Source organism: Emydura macquarii, unplaced genomic scaffold (genome assembly GCF_026122565.2).
Source record: "Emydura macquarii macquarii isolate MOO-44397 ecotype Brisbane River unplaced genomic scaffold, CSIRO-AGI_Emac_v2 contig_2768, whole genome shotgun sequence".
Lineage (NCBI taxonomy): Eukaryota > Metazoa > Chordata > Testudines > Chelidae > Emydura > Emydura macquarii.
The window spans coordinates 18,111,639-18,130,633 of NW_027132905.1; the positions used below are offsets into that span (position 1 = coordinate 18,111,639).

The 18,995-nt window shown below is 39.8% G+C and overlaps 1 protein-coding gene across 3 annotated transcripts in view; it reads right to left on the reverse strand.

The window, feature by feature from the left end:
* Positions 1 to 18,995, reverse strand: part of FBXO38 (F-box protein 38) — a 35,945-nt gene that overhangs the window by 11,126 nt on the left and 5,824 nt on the right. For 2 of the 3 annotated variants that reach the window (XM_067566574.1, XM_067566575.1), the window contains exons 3-15: positions 18,831 to 18,964; positions 17,477 to 17,640; positions 16,843 to 17,008; positions 15,244 to 15,381; positions 14,598 to 14,735; positions 13,905 to 13,998; positions 13,227 to 13,357; positions 12,723 to 12,893; positions 11,952 to 12,094; positions 9,473 to 9,695; positions 8,613 to 8,732; positions 7,155 to 7,334; positions 4,393 to 5,118 (exon numbers count right to left, since the gene is read on the reverse strand). In XM_067566574.1, the coding sequence (XP_067422675.1) occupies positions 4,393 to 5,118; positions 7,155 to 7,334; positions 8,613 to 8,732; positions 9,473 to 9,695; positions 11,952 to 12,094; positions 12,723 to 12,893; positions 13,227 to 13,357; positions 13,905 to 13,998; positions 14,598 to 14,735; positions 15,244 to 15,381; positions 16,843 to 17,008; positions 17,477 to 17,640; positions 18,831 to 18,964 (2,528 nt within the window). The remainder of the gene's footprint in view (positions 1 to 4,392; positions 5,119 to 7,154; positions 7,335 to 8,612; positions 8,733 to 9,472; positions 9,696 to 11,951; positions 12,095 to 12,722; positions 12,894 to 13,226; positions 13,358 to 13,904; positions 13,999 to 14,597; positions 14,736 to 15,243; positions 15,382 to 16,842; positions 17,009 to 17,476; positions 17,641 to 18,830; positions 18,965 to 18,995) is intronic. The other variant, XM_067566576.1, reaches the window with a different exon arrangement.

The window sequence follows — 18,995 nt, forward strand, 5'->3', positions numbered from 1 at the left end:
TCTCTCTATTCCCCTTTATGTGGCTTGGCCCTGTTATAAAATTCTCAAGATGATACCACTGCAAGTCTGGAGATATGATGCTATGACGTTGAGACGATGTCAATGAAAGTTACGCTGCCATTACAAAACAAAAAAGGGAATTGAACATAAATGACTGTTTGATAATGTTTCATCTGAGACAAAATCAAAGGCTGGGAGTTGGAGTTACAATTGCCACTCAAACCTTAACTGAGCCCATTTAAGCCTATAGACTGCAGCATTTAGGATCCTCTCCTAGAGGACCCATAGTTGTGGCAGATGAAATATGATACTGCAAACATTTATTCTACTGTTGGAATAAGCAATTCATTGTACATATGTATCATCATCCAGTGGGATTTCATGGCAGTACATATAACATCTATGAGCAGAGAAATAGTCACTTATTGTAATACAAGAAAACATCCCAAATGTATGCTGAATTGTGCACAGTACAGCCCCAGGCAAACAAACTCTTCTTCAAAGGACTTAACATGGATGTAATTCCAAAATGCTGTCTTCAGTTAGAAATTAAACCTGACAAGTTTAAAATAAAATGCTTATTAAATGACAATCAGTTTTGCTTGATGATTTTTACTTTCATTAGAGTATCATACATGTCAATAGTTTTTTTTCCCCCTTTTACCAACTTAGCAGCAGTGAAATTATTTTTGAGTATTTCACTTCTTTAACCAAATTAAACAATGTTAAAACTTAGATGTTTGAGATAATGTTAAGCAATTACTCAAAAACAAATAAATATAGAGTTTTCACCATCATAAATAAAAGTTTGTTACAGAGGTCAAAAACCAATGTCACTTTGTTCTGGAACTCACAGGCAAAACAATAAACAGCCATAAAACTCAATGTATTTATTCAAACCAACTACAGGAAAATTTATTTAGTTTTATAACAAACCAATTTCAAGTTTTGCATTGAATGTAAATGAATATTACATTCCAGCATGGGGGGCAGGGTGTGGAAGAGGATTATAACAGTTAAACACATGGAGCCTCACTGTTCTATACATCCAGATACACACAGCATGAATTTGGGCCTGGGCCACACCAGATTAGACTGGTCCATCAAGATTTTGCCTCCAGCATTAGCCAACATCTAATGCTTCAGAGCAGGTAAACTTTGCACAAGGGCAGAGATGTTCACACACTTGCGTGTTGGGTGAGGTGGGGGGAAATAATTCCTGATTTCTGCAGGCAATCAGTTGATGCCCTGAAATGCCCATTTAACATGCAGAAGAAACAGACAGGAGAGCAACACTATTTTCAGGAAGACCTGCTAGTCTGGCATGCACACAATGCACTGTTTTCCTTTAGTGGTTTCATTTAATTACTATTAGTAATAGAGCAAGTTAGAAAATAGAAAATTCAAGATGACTATCATGATAAGGTCTTGAATCTGAGATATATTTGGCTAAGTAAAAGAAGCAGTCAGAGGCAAAAAGGCATCCTTTTAAAAGGTGGAAATTAAATCTACTGAGGAAAATAGAAAAGCATAAAACTCTGGCAACTGAAGAGTTAAAATATAATTAGGAAGGCCAAAAAAAGAATCTGAAGAACAGCCAAAGACTCAAACAGTAATAGTAAAAAAAAATTTAAGTACATCAGAAGCAGGAAGCCTACTAAACAGCCAGTCCCAGATTCAGGTGTCAGAGGAGGTTTTGGAAAAAATTGATAAATTAAACAGTAATAAGTCACAAGGAGCAGATGGTATTCACCCAAGAGTTCTGAAAGAACTCTAATCTAAAATTGCAGAACTACTAACTGTGGTATGTAACCTATCATCTAAATCAGCTTCTGTACCAGATGACTGGAGGATAGCTAATGTGATGTCAATTTTTTAAAAAGGCTTCAAAAGTGATCTCGGCAATTAGAGGCTGGTAAGCCTAACTTCAGCACCAGGCAAACTGGTTGAAACTATAGTAAAGAACAGAATTATCAGACACATAGATGAACACAATTTATTGGGGAGGAGTCAACATGATTTTTGTAAAGGGAAATCATGCCTCACCAAACCACTAGAATTCTTTGAGGAGGTCAACAAGCAGGTGGACAAGGGCAATCCAGTGGATATGGTGTACTTAGATTGTCAGAAAGCCTTTGACAAGGTCTCTCACCAAAGGCTCTTAAGCATTGTAAGCTATCATGTAATAAGAGGGAAAGTTCTCTTCTGGATCAGTACCTGGTTAAAAGATAGGAAACAAAGGGTAGGAATAAACGGTCAATTTTCTGAATGAAGAGAGGTAAATAGTGGTGTTCCCCAGGGGTCTGTACTGGGACCAGTACTGTTCAACATATTCATAAATGATCTGGAAAATGGGGTAAACAGTGAGGTGGCAAAATTTGCAGATGACACAGAACTACTCAAGACAATTAAGTCCAAAGCAGATTGTGAAGAGTTACAAAGGGATCTCACAAAACTGGGTGACTGGGAAACAAAATGGCAGATGAAATTAAATGCTGATAAATGCAAAGTAATGCACACTGGAAAACATAATCCAACTTTACATATAAAATGATGGGATCTAAGTTGGCTGTTACCACTCAAGAAAGAGATCTTGGAGTCACTGGATAGTTCTCTGGAAACATCCACTCAATGTGCAGCGGCAGTCAAAAGAGCTAACAGAATGTTAGGAATCATTAGGAAAGGGATAGATAAGACAGAAAATATATTGCCTCTTTATAAATCCATTGTACATCCACATCTTGAATATTGCATACAGATCTGGTTGCCCCATCTCAAAATATACTGGAATTGGAAAAGGTACAGAAAAGGACAACAAAAGAAAATAGTGGTATGGAACAGCTTCCATATGAGAGATTAATAAAACCGGGACTTTTCAACTTGGAAAAGAGACTACTGAGTGGGGGATATGATAGAGATCTGTAAAATCATGACTGATGTAGAGAAAGTAAACAATGAAGCATTATTTACTCCTCATAACACAAGAGCTAAGGGTCACCAAATGAAATTAATAGGCAGCAGGTTTAAAATGAACAAAAGAAAGTATTTCTTCACCCAACGCACAGTCAACCTGTGGAACTCTTTTCCAGAGGATGTTGTGAAGGTCAAGACTATAACAGGGTTCAAAAAAGAACTTGAGTTTATGGAGGATAAATCGATCAATGGCTATTAATCAGGATGGGCAGGAATGCAAAATCATGCTCTGAACTGTTCCTATCGTCTGTTTACCAGAAGCTGGGAATGGGTTACAGAGGATGGATCACTTGATAATTACCTATTCTGTTCATTTCCTCTGAAGCACCTGGCATTGGCCACTGTCGGAAGACAGAATAGTGGGCTAGATGGACCATTGGTATGACCCAGTATTGGCTGTTCTTATGGAATACTTTCCTAAAGGAAGTGATTTAAACTTCATCAGCACTTGGAACATTGAACATGATTGGACAAATACTAGAAAACATACTGTAGATATCAATATTGATATATAGATATATGGATTTGATGACTGAATAAATCTTTTCCATCTCCACTGTCTATGGTTTTTTAATTAACACCTTTATTTTCTGTCCTATTTTACTTGCTAGATGCTCCCAGACAAGAATTCTAGGTATGTGGAAAATATTTTCAAAAAGTGTCAGCCAAGTGGAATCTACAGTAGCTCGAACAGGGAAACCTCACCAAACCTATAGTGAAGAAACGGGAGATGCCACCAAGTTTCCTCCCTCCATCCCAAATTTTAGTTTTTGTTCCATCCCTTTAGATGGGTTCTTTTAGCATTCTGGATATTGTGTTGTTTCATAAGAAATTCATATTTCAAGTCTCTTATTCATGGCACTTGGAAATGGGGTCCATTAGGCGTGTGTTTGTATAGTATTACGGTTGGGTAATAATTACATTTCGCTTACAGGCTAATAAATTATCACAATATTGCATCAACCTTTTCCCTCTGACAAAGGGAGAACTTGAGCACCCCTGCTTCCTCCCTCAGAGAAGTAATTCTTGAATGGGGGGAGCAATTCTTATGTTTCTGTCTTTCTGAGCGATTATTCACTGAAACAACAAGACAAGTTGTCAAAAAATTTTGTAAGAGTTTTTCAAAATAGTAAATCACTCATTGGTCCAACCTTATCATATATGCATAACACATAGGAAAATATATGTGGGAATATAGAGATCGTGGTCATGCTTACAGAGTGATGAATGTGAACATAAGCAGCTGTGAAACTGATAAATCAGTAATTTCTACTCTCTGGCTCTTCTATCAATAAAATTTTATTTCCAAGCATGAAGAATTATTAAGTTATTAAAATATGGATACTCCTTTTATCTGATAGCTGCTGCTTTTGTATGAAACAGTAACTCTGAAGTAAAATACACAAGTGTAGGCCATACCTGATTCAGACAACAAAGGTACGTGGGACAATTTGCTTCTGGCTCTTGTCAGGGGCCGGCGGGGATAATCTTCATTATACTCCATTTCATAGCTCCCTGGCTGAGAGCCAGCACTCTCCTCCTCCCCAGCAGTTCCACAGACACTCCCATTAGTCCTCTCGGCATTTGCCTCTCCTGAAGACCCACAGTTTGGCAGCGTCCTAAGTGAGAAGTCTGACCCAGTGCTGCTCGGCCCATTCCTGCTGCAGGTGCTACTAGTGGATGGGCATTCCCCATCAGAGCACCCACTAGTCCTGCTTTGTGGTTCCTGCTGCCTATAGCGGGAGCACCTGGAGCAAATGGCACCCTCCTCAGTGTCTCTCTCATTGGAGCCTTCACTCTTACAAGGGGAGCAGACACACTGCCTGGATTCGTCTGCAACTGTTGGACTGGTGCCAGCAGAGCGGCTATTAGCTGTCCTTGCACAGTCAGGGCTTGAAGAAGCAGCACTGCAAGAGTTGGAGGTCCCTGTCGATCCAGCAGCATTAGCGCAACCTGAGTAAGAATCTTTGCTTTTGTTCTTTTCAGGCATATCACTGGCTGCTTTCATATCTGCTTTAATCTGCTCACTGGTCACTTGACAGCCTTTCTCACAACTGCTCTCCTCAGCATGGAATTGCTTCACCTGGCCCGCTTGGTTGGCACTGCACCTCTTCCGCAATGGAGTCTTGCCTTTACCGCTCACTGCTGATAAAGTAACATTAAGCATGAAAGAACAATACAGCGAGCAAATGCCAGGTTTCAATAAACACTAATGGACAACATGCAGCATAGTATTCTGTAGGACACCCCCTAAAAGTGGAGACAGCCAAGAGTTTAGCAGCAAAGGCTGTGGGGAAGTCAGCGAGGAACCAATATTTTGCATTAGGATTTATTCTGAAGTTGTGGGAAGTTAACACATAGCCAACAGCAGCTGAATTTCTCTAATTTCCTGGAGCTGCTCATCTGAACAGATGTACCAGGCACATCAGGAGGCATATATTTGCTGGAGGTGTCTAGTGCTTTCTGGAAGCAGATCACTGGTTAAAAAGGCCAACATGTAAGAACATGATATGGGAATGTATTTGTAGCAATTCTTAGTTCTCCTGAAAATAAGAGATTAAATTATAATTTAGAACTGCTAGTGCTTCATACTGCCAAAGCACTGTGCAGTCATTAATTTACATGCCTACATGTGTGGTATGATAGTTAAGTATTATTCTCATTTTACAGATGGATAGACAGTGTGAGTCAGTGTCAAAACCAGCATTAAAAAAAGCCTCAGAAATGTCTAGCTCCCAGTCCCTTACATAGTTCTACTAGACCAGACTGCTCCCAGTGGCACTGGTATCACTGTGAAAGCATCAGCAAATAGCTTTCCACATGTATCTTAGTCCTGACTTGTAGCTATCCCCTGCTACTTCAACTCTGGGCCCCCAACTTCAACCATACACTGTAGCTTGCCTGCAGCTTCCTTTGAGTTGAAACTACTAGTCCTGTCAAAAAAAATTGTAAATCACTAACAGTTTTGAGATGTAGATACACACCAGCTACTAGTGTGAAGCCACCAAATTCATTCTCACTTCTGAACTAAGGCGGATATGTGCTCAGGTCTACAGAAATGGAAGACTAGTAGAATACATTAAGCCAACATATTGCTCAGTCCTGCACAAAAAAGGATTATTATTATACTGTTGTAGATAAGCCCTCTCTAGGCTATAGGCCCCAGAAGAACCAGGATCACATGTACTTCATGTCAATTATCTGTCCTCGGGTATACAGAGTATAATTCAACATTTACTTCTTCCTTTTGTGAACCAATGTCCTACTCAGAGTGAGCAGATGAAGACTTCAGAAGTATTATTAAAATCATCTGTGTTTCTAGAATGGCAGCATAGACCTGTGGATAGAGCATGTGGGTTTTATTCCCATCTTTGCCACAGACCCACCACCTTGAGACCTTTTTCAAATTACTTTACCTCTCTGTGCCTTAGTTTCCCTTTCTATCTATTGTCTGTCTGACTATTTAGACTATAAGTGCTTCAGGGAATGGATTGTCTCTTGCTTTATTTTTTTCACGTTGTACAAGTGAACCTCAACCTTTATTGGAGCTGTGGGTGCTACTGTAATACAAACAACGATAGTAACAATGATAGTAACAATAATGAGCCTTGATTCAAAGCAGAGGTGCCTGAAAGCTGAAAAAAGTGAGGACTCACTTTATTCCTAAACTATAACGTTCCCTATAAAGAGAAGACTGACTCTGAACTACTTCCTCTGGGACATTCCCAGGAAGCCTACATTATCCATTAGATGACAGTAGCATTTACCACTCCTCCCTCAAGCATTTGCTTGATAGCTTTTTGTGACTGTAGGTGCTTTGACAGACAGTTCATATGGGCAAAACAGTTGTGATCTGGACCTACAGATGTCTACTGTAAGCCATTGATGCAATGGATGTACCTGCAAATATGTATAAGCAGTCCTTTGCCTGCAAAAATCTGCAGCTGTGCTTCTGGCATTTATGATGTATTTCCCCATTTTGCACATACGAATGCAGCATTATGGGGATGTATCTTACTGCTCCATTCTAGGTTGTAATGGATCTGTATGACTAGTCGTTACCTGAGGCATGGAAAAGAAGCAAAATGGGCTCTTTTAAGCTTCAATCTCCAAATTAGCAGACTTTGCCTAGTGTAATCCAGCCCTTACTAATAAACCAACCCATACAAAATCTTTCACACCTGACAGGTCTCTGGTTTCCACTGGATTTCTGACTTTTTCTTCTCCATCTGAATAACTCTGTGCAATGCTGTTAGTAATGCAGGCTCTTGAGGACCCCATGTTCTCTTCTTCATCCTCACTGTCCGAGTCATGCACAGTAATAGGTGCAGCTTTTACAATAGGCTGAAGGCCACTGGGTCCTAAAACAGGAAAAGAATGTTGACAGTTCATTTACACAAGGCAAGCACAGATTATAGGGTATAATAATGCAAAAGTTCCTATCTGGTGAAGTTCTTGAACAGTTTGGGAATACCATAGAAAGAGATGGGTTTGGTCATCCTAGCAGAATTCTGCATTCTTTTCTGGGATCCTGCACAAAAACTCAAATGCTGCCAAAGTGATTTAAAGATGCAGCATTTAAATACACTTAAAACAATCAAAGATGTTCTAATCTATTAAAAAAAAAAGTGTTGACACAAAAGGATAGAATACTGGTTTTCTATGACACTTCTCAGACTCCAAGTATCCCAGAAGCATCTTCCACAACGACAAACTGACAATTCAGTAACTAAGGTGGTAATTTGGAAGACATTTTGTGCTCAGCCACTAGAATCTCTGTTACTGAGAGCTCAAACGTTAGCCAAAACATTGGGATTATCCTCCAACCCTTTTGAAAAAGCATCCAGGGATGTTAAACTTCTCCCCAGGCAGCCAGCAAAGATGGGCAGAAAAGTCTCCTAGTGGTGCAGCAACATCCCAGAGTGTCAGCACCTAGTGTAAGCCTATGTTCTGTTGTGGGGTTCAACTCTCACACTTCTGGCTGTTAGGCCAGAGTGCTGCTAACTGTACCACAATGGCACAGTATATGGTACCTGTGAATAATTCAAGAAATGAACATCAGCATGAAAGAAAACTTCCAGGGACTTTCTGGAAAAACACTCCAGTGAACAGACACCCCATTTTTTTTTTTTTTTAAAGTTACTTGCTGTTGGCATATTTATAGTGCAACGTGCTGGTAAGCAAATGGCTGGCATCAGTAATTGACACTCATTTTGTTTGATGCGACTCATTAATGCAACTTAAATTAGCGTTTATACAAACTGCTCTGCCTACAACACAAACAAAGGGAATCCTTAAACTGAAGTGGAAAGAGGGAGGTCATAAACGCATGAACTGGAACAAGGCAAAGCAAGCAAAGAATATTCATGCCTTCTGACCTGCTCATTACGCTACAGTATGAAAATGAGGCCTTAAAAGCATAATCCCTCAACAAATGAACAGCAGAAAAGTGGGGACTGTGAAGCAGACTATAAATCACAAGTTTCTTTGCTGCATCCCACTGTACAAGAACCATTATTTCAAATGTCCCACATGTCTTACCTAAAGAAAGTCAAGTCAGAATAGTGTCATATTGGACTAATGACTCTTGCAATTGGGAGGATCCTGAAGAACTGATTATTTTTCAGGATCAGAATTACCTGCTTGCTCCTCATCAACATCCATAGGAATAACCGCTTGATTATGAGCAGAGGCCTCATTCTGGCCCTCTACTGCAACCACTCCATCATCCTGTGCCACCTCCTCCATATCATTCAGTGCTGAAAAGATTGAGACAATAAAAATTGATGGTCAAGAGAAAGAAGCCAAAGAGCATAGCCCAATATATGTAAAAGGGTTTCAAGTGATAATCACACTGAAGTCACAGAGAGGAACCGTAGTGCTGTAATATCACTAACAGTAGCTGCCTTGTTTTCTCACTGAGTCATGCTGAAGCCTCTGAGAGATTATTGGTTCTGTAACTTCTAGGGGATTCGGGCCCAATTCTATACTCTTGATTTTGTGGAGGTAAATGGCTCCTTCAGGATTCTCCATTCTTCTTCCTGAAAAGGTTCCTTGCATTACCATGACACATTCATCTGGCTAAGGACTTTATGCTGCTTTCCCCAGAACATCTGTACCCTTTCTGGGTAAACTGGATAGGATGCTACAAAGTAACGTGATGCAATCCTAGCCCTGACCTAGTGAACTCGAAACACAAAATCATATTCCCTATGGAGCAGTACAGTATGCAATCTTTAAAGTACTGGACTAGTATCTATATTACTGTTTATCTTTAAATGACTTGTTATGCCACATAGATCAACCATTAGATTTAATAAGCAGATCAGGTTTGGTCTTATGGATAGATACTAAATAGAGGAGAAAAACAGCATAGCCTTCAGACTATGGAGTTAGAGTGTCTTTCAATACACATTCACTTTTTGCCTACAGTCCTGTGCAAATGGCAATGCAAAATAAGATCATTTCTTTCAGAAGCTCACAAAAGGTCAGTGGTTACCCTCAGCTGCAATCTGCTGCTCTTCCACCTGCCCATCTTGCCGCAGCTCGTTCTCCTCGTTCTGGTCATTCGGGTGTTGGTGGTTGTTGTGGTGGATGTTGGGATTGTTGTTGTTCTGGTGGTTGTTGTTGTTGTCATTGTCATTATTAGAGTTCTGATTACTGACTAGGGCAGATGAAACACCAATCCCTGTGCCAGCACTCAGGCCTACACGAGCACATCCCTGTAACAAACAAAAACAAAAACAAAAAAAGATTCAAAATTACTGATGTCAAATCTTCACAAATGTATTACAAAATTGATACAAAACCATTGTATTGATACGGTCATATTTCTGTTTGTGCAGTATATGTGTAGATATGGGGAAGGATCTCCTCACAATTGCAACTACATTGCAAATGTATCTACACTGCATAGATTGCATATTTGATTACCAAACTTACACCTTTCCCTCTCCTCTTTTAAACTGGAATTAAAATGAAAAAAAGGAAAATGCAATAGTACTATCTTATGGTAAGAAGTTGCAATGCGTAGGCCATAGGATCAGACTAGCTAGAAATGAAAGAAAATCTAGTAGAAAAATCTGTATTTCCTTTCCAGAGCAGGACAGGCCCTAGAGAGAGGACAGATATTAAGCTGATACTACTCTTGATTTTCTAGTAAAAGACAAAAGCATATGTGATGAGAAGTTTACTCCAGAAACCTTTAAGAAATATTTAGTACATTACCACAGTTGTGAAAATTGTTATAAGACATTTAACATTTTGGGGGAGGGGGAAAATGGAGAGAGGAAACAAAAATCAGAGAATCCATACGATATGAAAATATTCACATACATGAAGGAATAGTACTACAATTTTACCATTCTGCAAAGTCATAAGAATACTCAATGTGCAATTCTCTCAATAGGAAAACAAGTCTCATGCAAAGTAATAGGAAAATCAAAATAGCAATGAAAACCCTGGTAAAAATATAAACAGTACATCTAAACCATATTTTCTGAGGAAAACAAAATATTAAATCATTAGTGCCACATTCCACCACTACTGCTGTCTGCAAATGGATACAACTATTCTTTGTGGTATACCACAGATTCCTAGATCATAAGGCCATCAGAGAAAACAGTGACACTCTACTCAGACCTCCTGCATAACATAGGTGTGATGTTCCCCTCTGCAATCTGGACTGGGGAATCACTGTGTCACCCCCAATCCCCCACTCCTGGAGCCCGTCTTACTCTGTCTGCTTTGCTGTGTGAACTCCCACCTCCAGGGCAGATCATGCACAGCCTCCAGCAAGCAAGTTGCTCCCAACTGAGTGAGTGAGTGCTTCTGGCAAGCCATTTTTTAGATTGTGCAACAGAATCACTCCAGTCACTATCCCCCAGTCCCAGATGCAACCTTAGGAACTTCAATCTTACAATGTTCAGTGCTGCCCACTGGACACTTCAAGCTCATAATCAGTTTGTCAATTTAACAAAGAAATTGATATGGACTAGCTTTGTCACTTCAAATGGAGTCTCTAACACACCTTGAACCAAATGCATTGTTTTAGATAAAAACAAACAAATGTATTAAGTACAGAAAGACTTTAAGTGATTATAAGTCAGAGGAAAACAAGTCAGATTTGATCAAGAGAAAACAAAAGACAAATCACATTCAAAACTAAGCTTAACACTGTCAGCAACCTTACAAACTCGGATGATTCTCACCACAGGTTGGCTGGATTCCTTTCCAGCCAGGCTCCCACCCCAGGTCAGCACTCCAGTTGCTTGGTGCTGTTTGTAGATGAAAGTGGAAGAGAGAGAGAGAGAACTGCAAAATGTCGCTCCTTTTTAAAATGTCCCATCTCCCTTCTGGGGCTTCGCTCCCCCCTTCAGAGTCAAGTGACAAAGAATGTCCCTGTATGATTCCCTCCATGCCCCAAATCTCTGAGGACCTTTGTGGATTCGTTTGTTGACTTATAGGTCTGTCCTTTGTTCGTGGAATGCTGCAGAGTTGGGCTTGTTTTATGCATGCTTTAGTGAAATGCAAACTTTTCCTCTGCTCAGACAGTCTTGCTTGGATGTGTTTTAAGCCATGAGACACATCTTTGGGCATACCACATAGCAAAGCCTCATAACCATACACATGAGATTGCAACAAACATATTACTATAAAAAAAATGTTCATTACACCATGAGCATTCTAGGAACATCATATATGGCATACTTTGTATTAAGCAATACAGTTACACTATAAGGGTGTTCATGGGGGGTGCAGTGTGTCACAATAATGTCATAGAACTTCAAAGAATATCTTATAGAGAAACATCTTTCATGGCAATCGTATTCCTAAATCACTCACTGAACTATTTAATTAATTATAACTATAAAAAGCATGTACCTTAACAGAACTCTGTTATTTCATATTTCAGATGTCCTAGCAACAATAAAAAACCAAACCCCAAACTACGCATACATACACACACAAACACTCACCTTAGGAGGTTCCCGGAACATCTGGTCCAAAGAGATAAACTCCAAGCTTGGCAGTAATTCAATGAACTGACTAAAAGAATCTAACTTTATTGCGTGGCATCGCACCAGGGTGAGGTCAACTAGCCGGGTCCATCTTGAATGGTCTGTGTAAGGAGACAGATATATACTCCTTGAAGGATTTCAAGCCTCATTTATCTCCCATTAGAACTTTCCCAGGAAAGGAATTTGTAGTCTCAGTCTAGCTCAGAATAGACAAGCATCCACATCACAGGAATCACTACCATAATTAACACTAATTCACACTCTCATCAACTTTCAGGAAAGGGGATTAGAGTAGAATCAGCAATGGACATGAAAATACACTTTCACCACCAGAACTGGTCCTGCAAGGTCAGAGTTCAAGTACAATGAAGTAAACACTTTTAAATTGGACTACTCTTATTAAATGGGATACAGTATCATTATATAGGATGCACTATTCCACTGTATTTCTCACTTACAAATTTGCAAACATCAATAATTTCTAACTACTCCCCCAATCTTCAGTGCAAATTAATATTCTGCTTGTGTGTGTATATACACACACACACACAAGATATGCAATCAACTACCAAATCGTTAAAAAAAAAAAATCTATGTTTCTTGGTCTCAAATGTTTCCTTAAATTGCAGGATTATTATATTAATTTACTGAAATGAGGTTAACTACAAATCTTCATCCTGATGTGAGGCACTTACGCCGAATCTCCAGCATTCTAAAAGCATTCAATACCTGTGATCCAATTGTTTGGGTTGTGTAGATGTGGGCAGTTGTAAATGACCAGATACTTGATGCAAGAGAATACTTCATTTACAGCCTTCATTCCAATATCTGTGATGATTCCTGGATTTTCAACCACATCGGCCAACCCATACTTTACCAAGTCCCCATTAGTCATTTTGCCTATAGAAAGACAATAGAAGATTTCAGCAATCTGCCCCTTCAGAAATTGCAGCCTTTTAGGAATTTCTACAAATTTCATACTGTAATCCCATTTGGCACAAAGACCAAAGTATTACTTTAATTAAACAAAGCAAAATCTCTTTTCCAATTTCAATGGAAGTTTCAGGAAACACAGAAAAAACATATTTGACTATATAACACAAGATTCAAGAGCAATAATTATTTACATTCTTTTAAAAGCATGTCTTAGAAAAATATACCAAAACTATCAATTGGCGCTACCCCTAACCCTGGTCAGATAATTTAAGACTTTTTTAAAAATAATATTCATACATTGTAGCAAAAACTCATCAACATATCCCAGATGAAGGGTTTCAAACTGTGGGAACTCCAGTTCTGCCATCTTCAGTGCAGAGAAGACACCATCTTTCGTCAGGGAAGGTTGAATTCGCACTTCATGTAACCTAAAAGCAATCAAGTACAGCTCACATTCAAGATGAGATGCAACAAACTGACTCAACAGAACACTGTTTAGCACAGAATACATTTGAGTGAAGGCTTTTGCTCCACTCTGGGCAGTAAAATGAAAACATTTATCTGACGATGAAATCAAGTGGACACCTGCATCCTTCTTTATGACAGTATCTTGAAGTTATACAGCTGTGAGGAACTCCACACAATTTATAAACACTAATTAAGCCCCAGACACCCCTGTGAGGAAAATACTATTATACTCATTTTACAGATGAGAAAGTGTAGTGACTTGGCTCAGGCCACAGAACAAGTCAGTGACAGATCTAATAACTGAACCCAGGAGGGCTAATTCCCAGTCCCTTTCTCTAGCCACTCAATATTCTTATTATAGACTGTAAATGTTTACATGGGTTTTCTCTTAAAAATGTAAAACTTGTTGTTCTTCAAACACTGGTATTTTATTAAGTTACCTAAACAACTGTGATTTCAAGAGAGAGAAAATAGACAGGAAAGACAATGGCTGGGGAAGGCAAGTACCTTCGTGCAGCAGTTATGATGAGGTAGCCAAGATCCACTTCAAGAGCATTCTTGCAGGCTCCCAAAACTATAGTGTGCAAATTCCTAAAACCACCTGATCAGGGAAAAGAAAAGCAAAATTTCACTTTAGTCAATTGGTTGTGGCATTAAAATCTGAATCACTTTCCTGGTTATTTTGCCAATGTATTATTGCAATTAATAATAAGAATACATGCCATTTTAAGTAAATCAACATAAGACTCCTTAGAGCTTACTATGGTGACTAATAGGAGGTTACCCTGACTACCACAACAGAAGTTTCCCGAGAAGCTGTTTTTCAAAAATTAAAAGTGACCATCCTCCAAATTATTTCTGCCAGTTCCATGCTCTAGAAAGTGAAATGATAATAAAGATTGGCATACAGTTGGAATGTCAATTCTTTAATACTTTCCAATGTTACAGAAATATAAAAGTTCAATCTAACTTAGCTTTTATTGTTTTCAATATTTGTATACAAAAGTGTCACTAAAGCATATAGTTATACATGTAAGATGAAGACAATGCCTAAAATAATACAGAAGTCCATTAACAAACACCCTTTTAACACTGCTAAAAGCATACTAGTGAAAGAACAAGCTGTGGAATAAGAGACTTATCCTTCACGTATCCTAGGTAATTTTGTTCTATGCTTCAGGGCAGTAGGAAGTTGTTTACCTGATCTCCAGCTATCTTCTACTACATGCTGGATAAGTCCTCCAAGAAAAGGAACTCGAACCAGTTCTAAATGTTCCAGGTTTCGGGCAGAAGCCAAACCTGTCACTAAGGGGACATACTTCAAAGAATTTGTGGGACCTGCAAAGAAAAAAATCTTCTGATAAGGAACATATACACAGAAAGTTGTTTATTTAATGGTACTGAATACATCGTATAATAATGCAGCCATTAGATACGCCCACCTGCATCTACCAAGTTCAGCAAGTCATTAGAACTAAGAACTAGAGGTATTCTCCTATTAATGTAAAAACCCAATACAGCATAGAATAATTTTTTCTCAATACCAAATGTCAACTAAAGCCTTTGATTGCTTTTGGAGTACTGCATGATGGGCAATCCTAAGGCCCTATCAGCACTAGAAAACTTAGTAACCCTTATACAGCAACTGCCAGCAATGGTGCAGCTGTACAGGTGTAAGTGCTACAGTAGATAAGGCTCAGGCATTTTTACCATCATGTTATGAAAACTGCTCTGAACTAGTGTCCTTTGGTAGCATAGCACTAATGCAGTTGCAATATTATTAGTACAGATACTAGTTTTTTCCCATGTAGATGCATCCCTTCCCTAAAAGGAATCTCTCTCTTACCTGCGCAGTTCCTCATGACAAAAGTGCGTAAGCTAATACAAAGGAAATCTTTAAAAGGCTGTGGTTTGGTGAGTCTCACCCACTTCAAATAAAGATGCCTCAGCATTGGGATGCAAGGAATTTCAGGGACATTTACCCCTAAAATACAGGAACAACAGAAAATCAAATCAGCTTCCACATTAAACAAACTTTCAGATGTAAACTGTAAACTCTAAGGGAGCATATCTACACTACAAAATTAAGTCGACCTAAGTTACATTGGCATACAGCCGCTGCAGTAATTACATCGCTTGTGTGTGTCTATGCTTTGCTCCTTATGTTGGCTCTGCATGTCCTCACCAGGAGCACTTGCACTGATTGAACTCTCAATGTAGGGCATTGTGGAGCAGCTTCTGAAAGCCAGCAACAGTCAATGTAAGCAACAGTGTCTACACTGACACTGCATCCACCTAACTACATCGACATTGACCCTCGCCTCTCGTGGAGGTGGAGTTATTAAGTTGGCGCAGCAGGCGAGTTACATCAGCACGAGTGAAATTTTAGTATAGACCCTTACAAGGTTAGGTCAGGGCTCAGGGTAACCAGAGAGACAAGATGGGTGAGATAATATCTTTTATTGGGCCAACTTTTGTTGGTGAGAGAGACAAGTTTTTGACCTTACACCAAGCGTTTCTTCAGGTCTGAAACTTCCTTAGGCTTGGTCTACACAAGCAACTTGTCAGTATACTACATCATTCAAGGGTGTGGAATATCCACACTAGTGCATGACGCAGTTATACCAACCTAACTCCTAGTGTAGACAGTGGTATGTTGACGGGAGGGCTTCTCCTGTTGATGTATCTACCGCCTGTTGGGGAAGTGGACTGCCAACGGGAGAAGCCCTCCTGTTGGCGTAGGTAGCGTCTTCACTGAAGTGCTACAATGGCGCTTCTGCAGCCTTTTAAGGGCTTGTCTACATTGGCGCTTATGCTGCAAAACTTTTGTCACTCACAGGTGTGAAAAAACCCACTGCTGAGTGACATAAGTTTTGCCGGAATAAGTGTGAGTGTAGACAAGCCCTAAGTGTAGAAAAGCCCTGAGAGTGGCATAGCTAAATTCAAGATGAAACAGATTGTTTAGCATAAGTAGTTAACACATATTTCAAGGGACCATTCACCGCGAAGTGGCCTGTTAACATCCTTCCAGCCATAGGGAGGAAATGAAGAGGAGGAGCGTAGAAGAAACAGGGGGTTGTAAGCGGATTGTAATAAACCATAAATCCAGTGACCCTATTCCGCCCACGATTTTTAGTGTTTAACAACACATCTCTCAGGATAAATGATTTTGGCCTCGAAGGAAGGCGCTTAAACCCATTTCTATAGATTGCTCCCCAATAGCAAATGGAACACTTCAAAAACTATGGTCCCTTGAACTGGGAATTCACCACCATCTGTCAACAGTCACACCAGGAGTTTGCACTCTGTACCTCTGCTGAAACAGGTTCCAGAAACCCCAGTCTGAAAGAATTATCTTTCTTGGAAAAAATGCTGATTATGCAGCATTTCAAACCTTGCAAGTTAATCTGTATCTGAGACAATTACTTCATCAATAAATTCTTACCTACTAAGTGCAACGTCTGAATTTTAGCTCCTATAGGAATTTTCAGTTTGTTTTCTGGTGGGATTGGGAAAGCACCATTACGATTACGAAACTTTCCTAAAATATGAACTTGCGGCATGTACGTCCAAATGGCTTCCACCAGCTCCAAATGAGAGGTCTCAACGCCCTGGATAAAAGGACAGCAATAAGCAAAGGAAAGGCTCCAATTACCATCTTAAGCAACAACATTTCTCTTAACCAAATAAACTTCTTGGTAATGCACAGAGCTTGATGAAATGTACTAATTCACTTGAAATTTGCAGAGCCACTTGCCTTAAAATCTGAAGTGGTCAAAGGAAACTACTTAAGTAGCTACAATGCAGCTGTAATTCATGACCTGATTTTGAGAGATTCTGAATACCTGTAACTCCCACTGAACTGACTATAAAAGAACAACACCCATTGTAAACTAGCAACAGATTTTGCAAATGTTTACTTTAGCTGCTATCAGTGCAAGACTAGAATTAAATTTACAACACTACAGCATCCTAGCAAGAAGATACAACATTGAGTTTTTTATCCCAACCATCTATTTCCTGTACAGCATTATCAGGGATCATATCAACTGATGAAAGGCTTGGACCTGTACACTTACCAGAAGATTCGGGCAGGCCTGCAAGGCCTCTAGCACGCCTGGAATGCTGAAAGCTTCATGGCCACGCACTCTGCGCCTTTCAAGATACCTGGGGTGAAGACCATAGAGTTGTTCAATGTCTGGCATCTTCCTCAGCAATGTTAGGAAACTGGAATCAGTGAAACCTACATGAAGGAAACAAGTTTGGAGGTTTTTTTAGACAGTAAATATCTAGCTGTACAGACAGAGCTTAAGTTGCAATTCTCTGTGTATAGTAAAAAAACCCCTCAGTCTTCCAATGCCAGAAGAGGTAGTAGATGATATAATAGGTGGTTGACCTCCTCGGCGTTTATGAACTAATATTCTATATGTTCTGTTGCCTCCACGGTTTTCTGTTTTGTTGTTTATATCCTTCAGGGCAACTGTCACAACTACAGGGTTAGCTGCATCTCTGTCCCCTCTCAGGTCTCTCTGAGCACACCTCCATGAATGTCAGATCTCATCCATTTATCTTCCCCTGGGGGGAATCCCACCATGCTCCCACTCCTAGATGAGGCCTTGGGTTACAGTATCCCATGTATCAATAGTGCTAACCCAGCAGTTCCGAGGCATTTCGTACCTGTGGTTCTGCCCTTTGAGAATCTGTGACCAGTGGTAAATACAGTGATCACACAGCCTTCTTAAACCAAAGTACTGATTAGTTATAACAGTAGGAACAAAGTATTGTTTTTAAATCCTTTTTTCTTGTATGCTGTCTATATGCATGTATATCTCATCTCGACATCCTCCTGATAAGAACCCTCTGTAAGTCTAACTTTCCAGACACTGCAACCTCTGAATAGTCGTTCTCCTGCCCCCACCACCCAAGAGTGTATCTTTAAATCCAGCATAAGTCTTACTGTTCAGAAGCTTTTCCCCACCCTTGACAATTTCAATGGGTGAGCTCAGCAGAGGGGTTGGAGATGGAACCTCAAAGTGAATGGCTCCTGTATTGAACCTGAAATGTTGGTAGATGAGTGGTGATCTGAAGCCATTGCACTCTTTCCTACCTGCATGCAAACAGCCTCTTCTTGAATTAGCCCCATGTATTCATATAGTAAACCCTCTTACAACAAACATGCAGAATTCCTAACTTGTTAAAGAGCAGCCCCACGTCCATCACTGTAGTACTCAGCACACACGGAGGTGGGATTTTCAAAAGCACCTAAGGGAGGAAGGCACCAATTCCCACTGAGTCAATGAGAAGAAGCACCTAACTCTCTAGGCTGCTTTCGAAAAGCCCATCCCATATGTCAGTGTATAAATGATATCATAGCTCAGCTAGGTCTCATCAATACCACATTAATTTAATACTCAAATGAAGTGTACTACTTACCAGTGGGCATGTATTCCCACCAGCGGCCTGCGCAGAGGTCCACGACCTTCACCACTCTCAGGTACAGAGTCACTGCTTCCTTCAGCTTCCGGGAGAGACATTCCATACACATGATATCCTGCAGAGGAAGATACCTTTGGGAGAGAAAGAAGCTGTATTTATCAA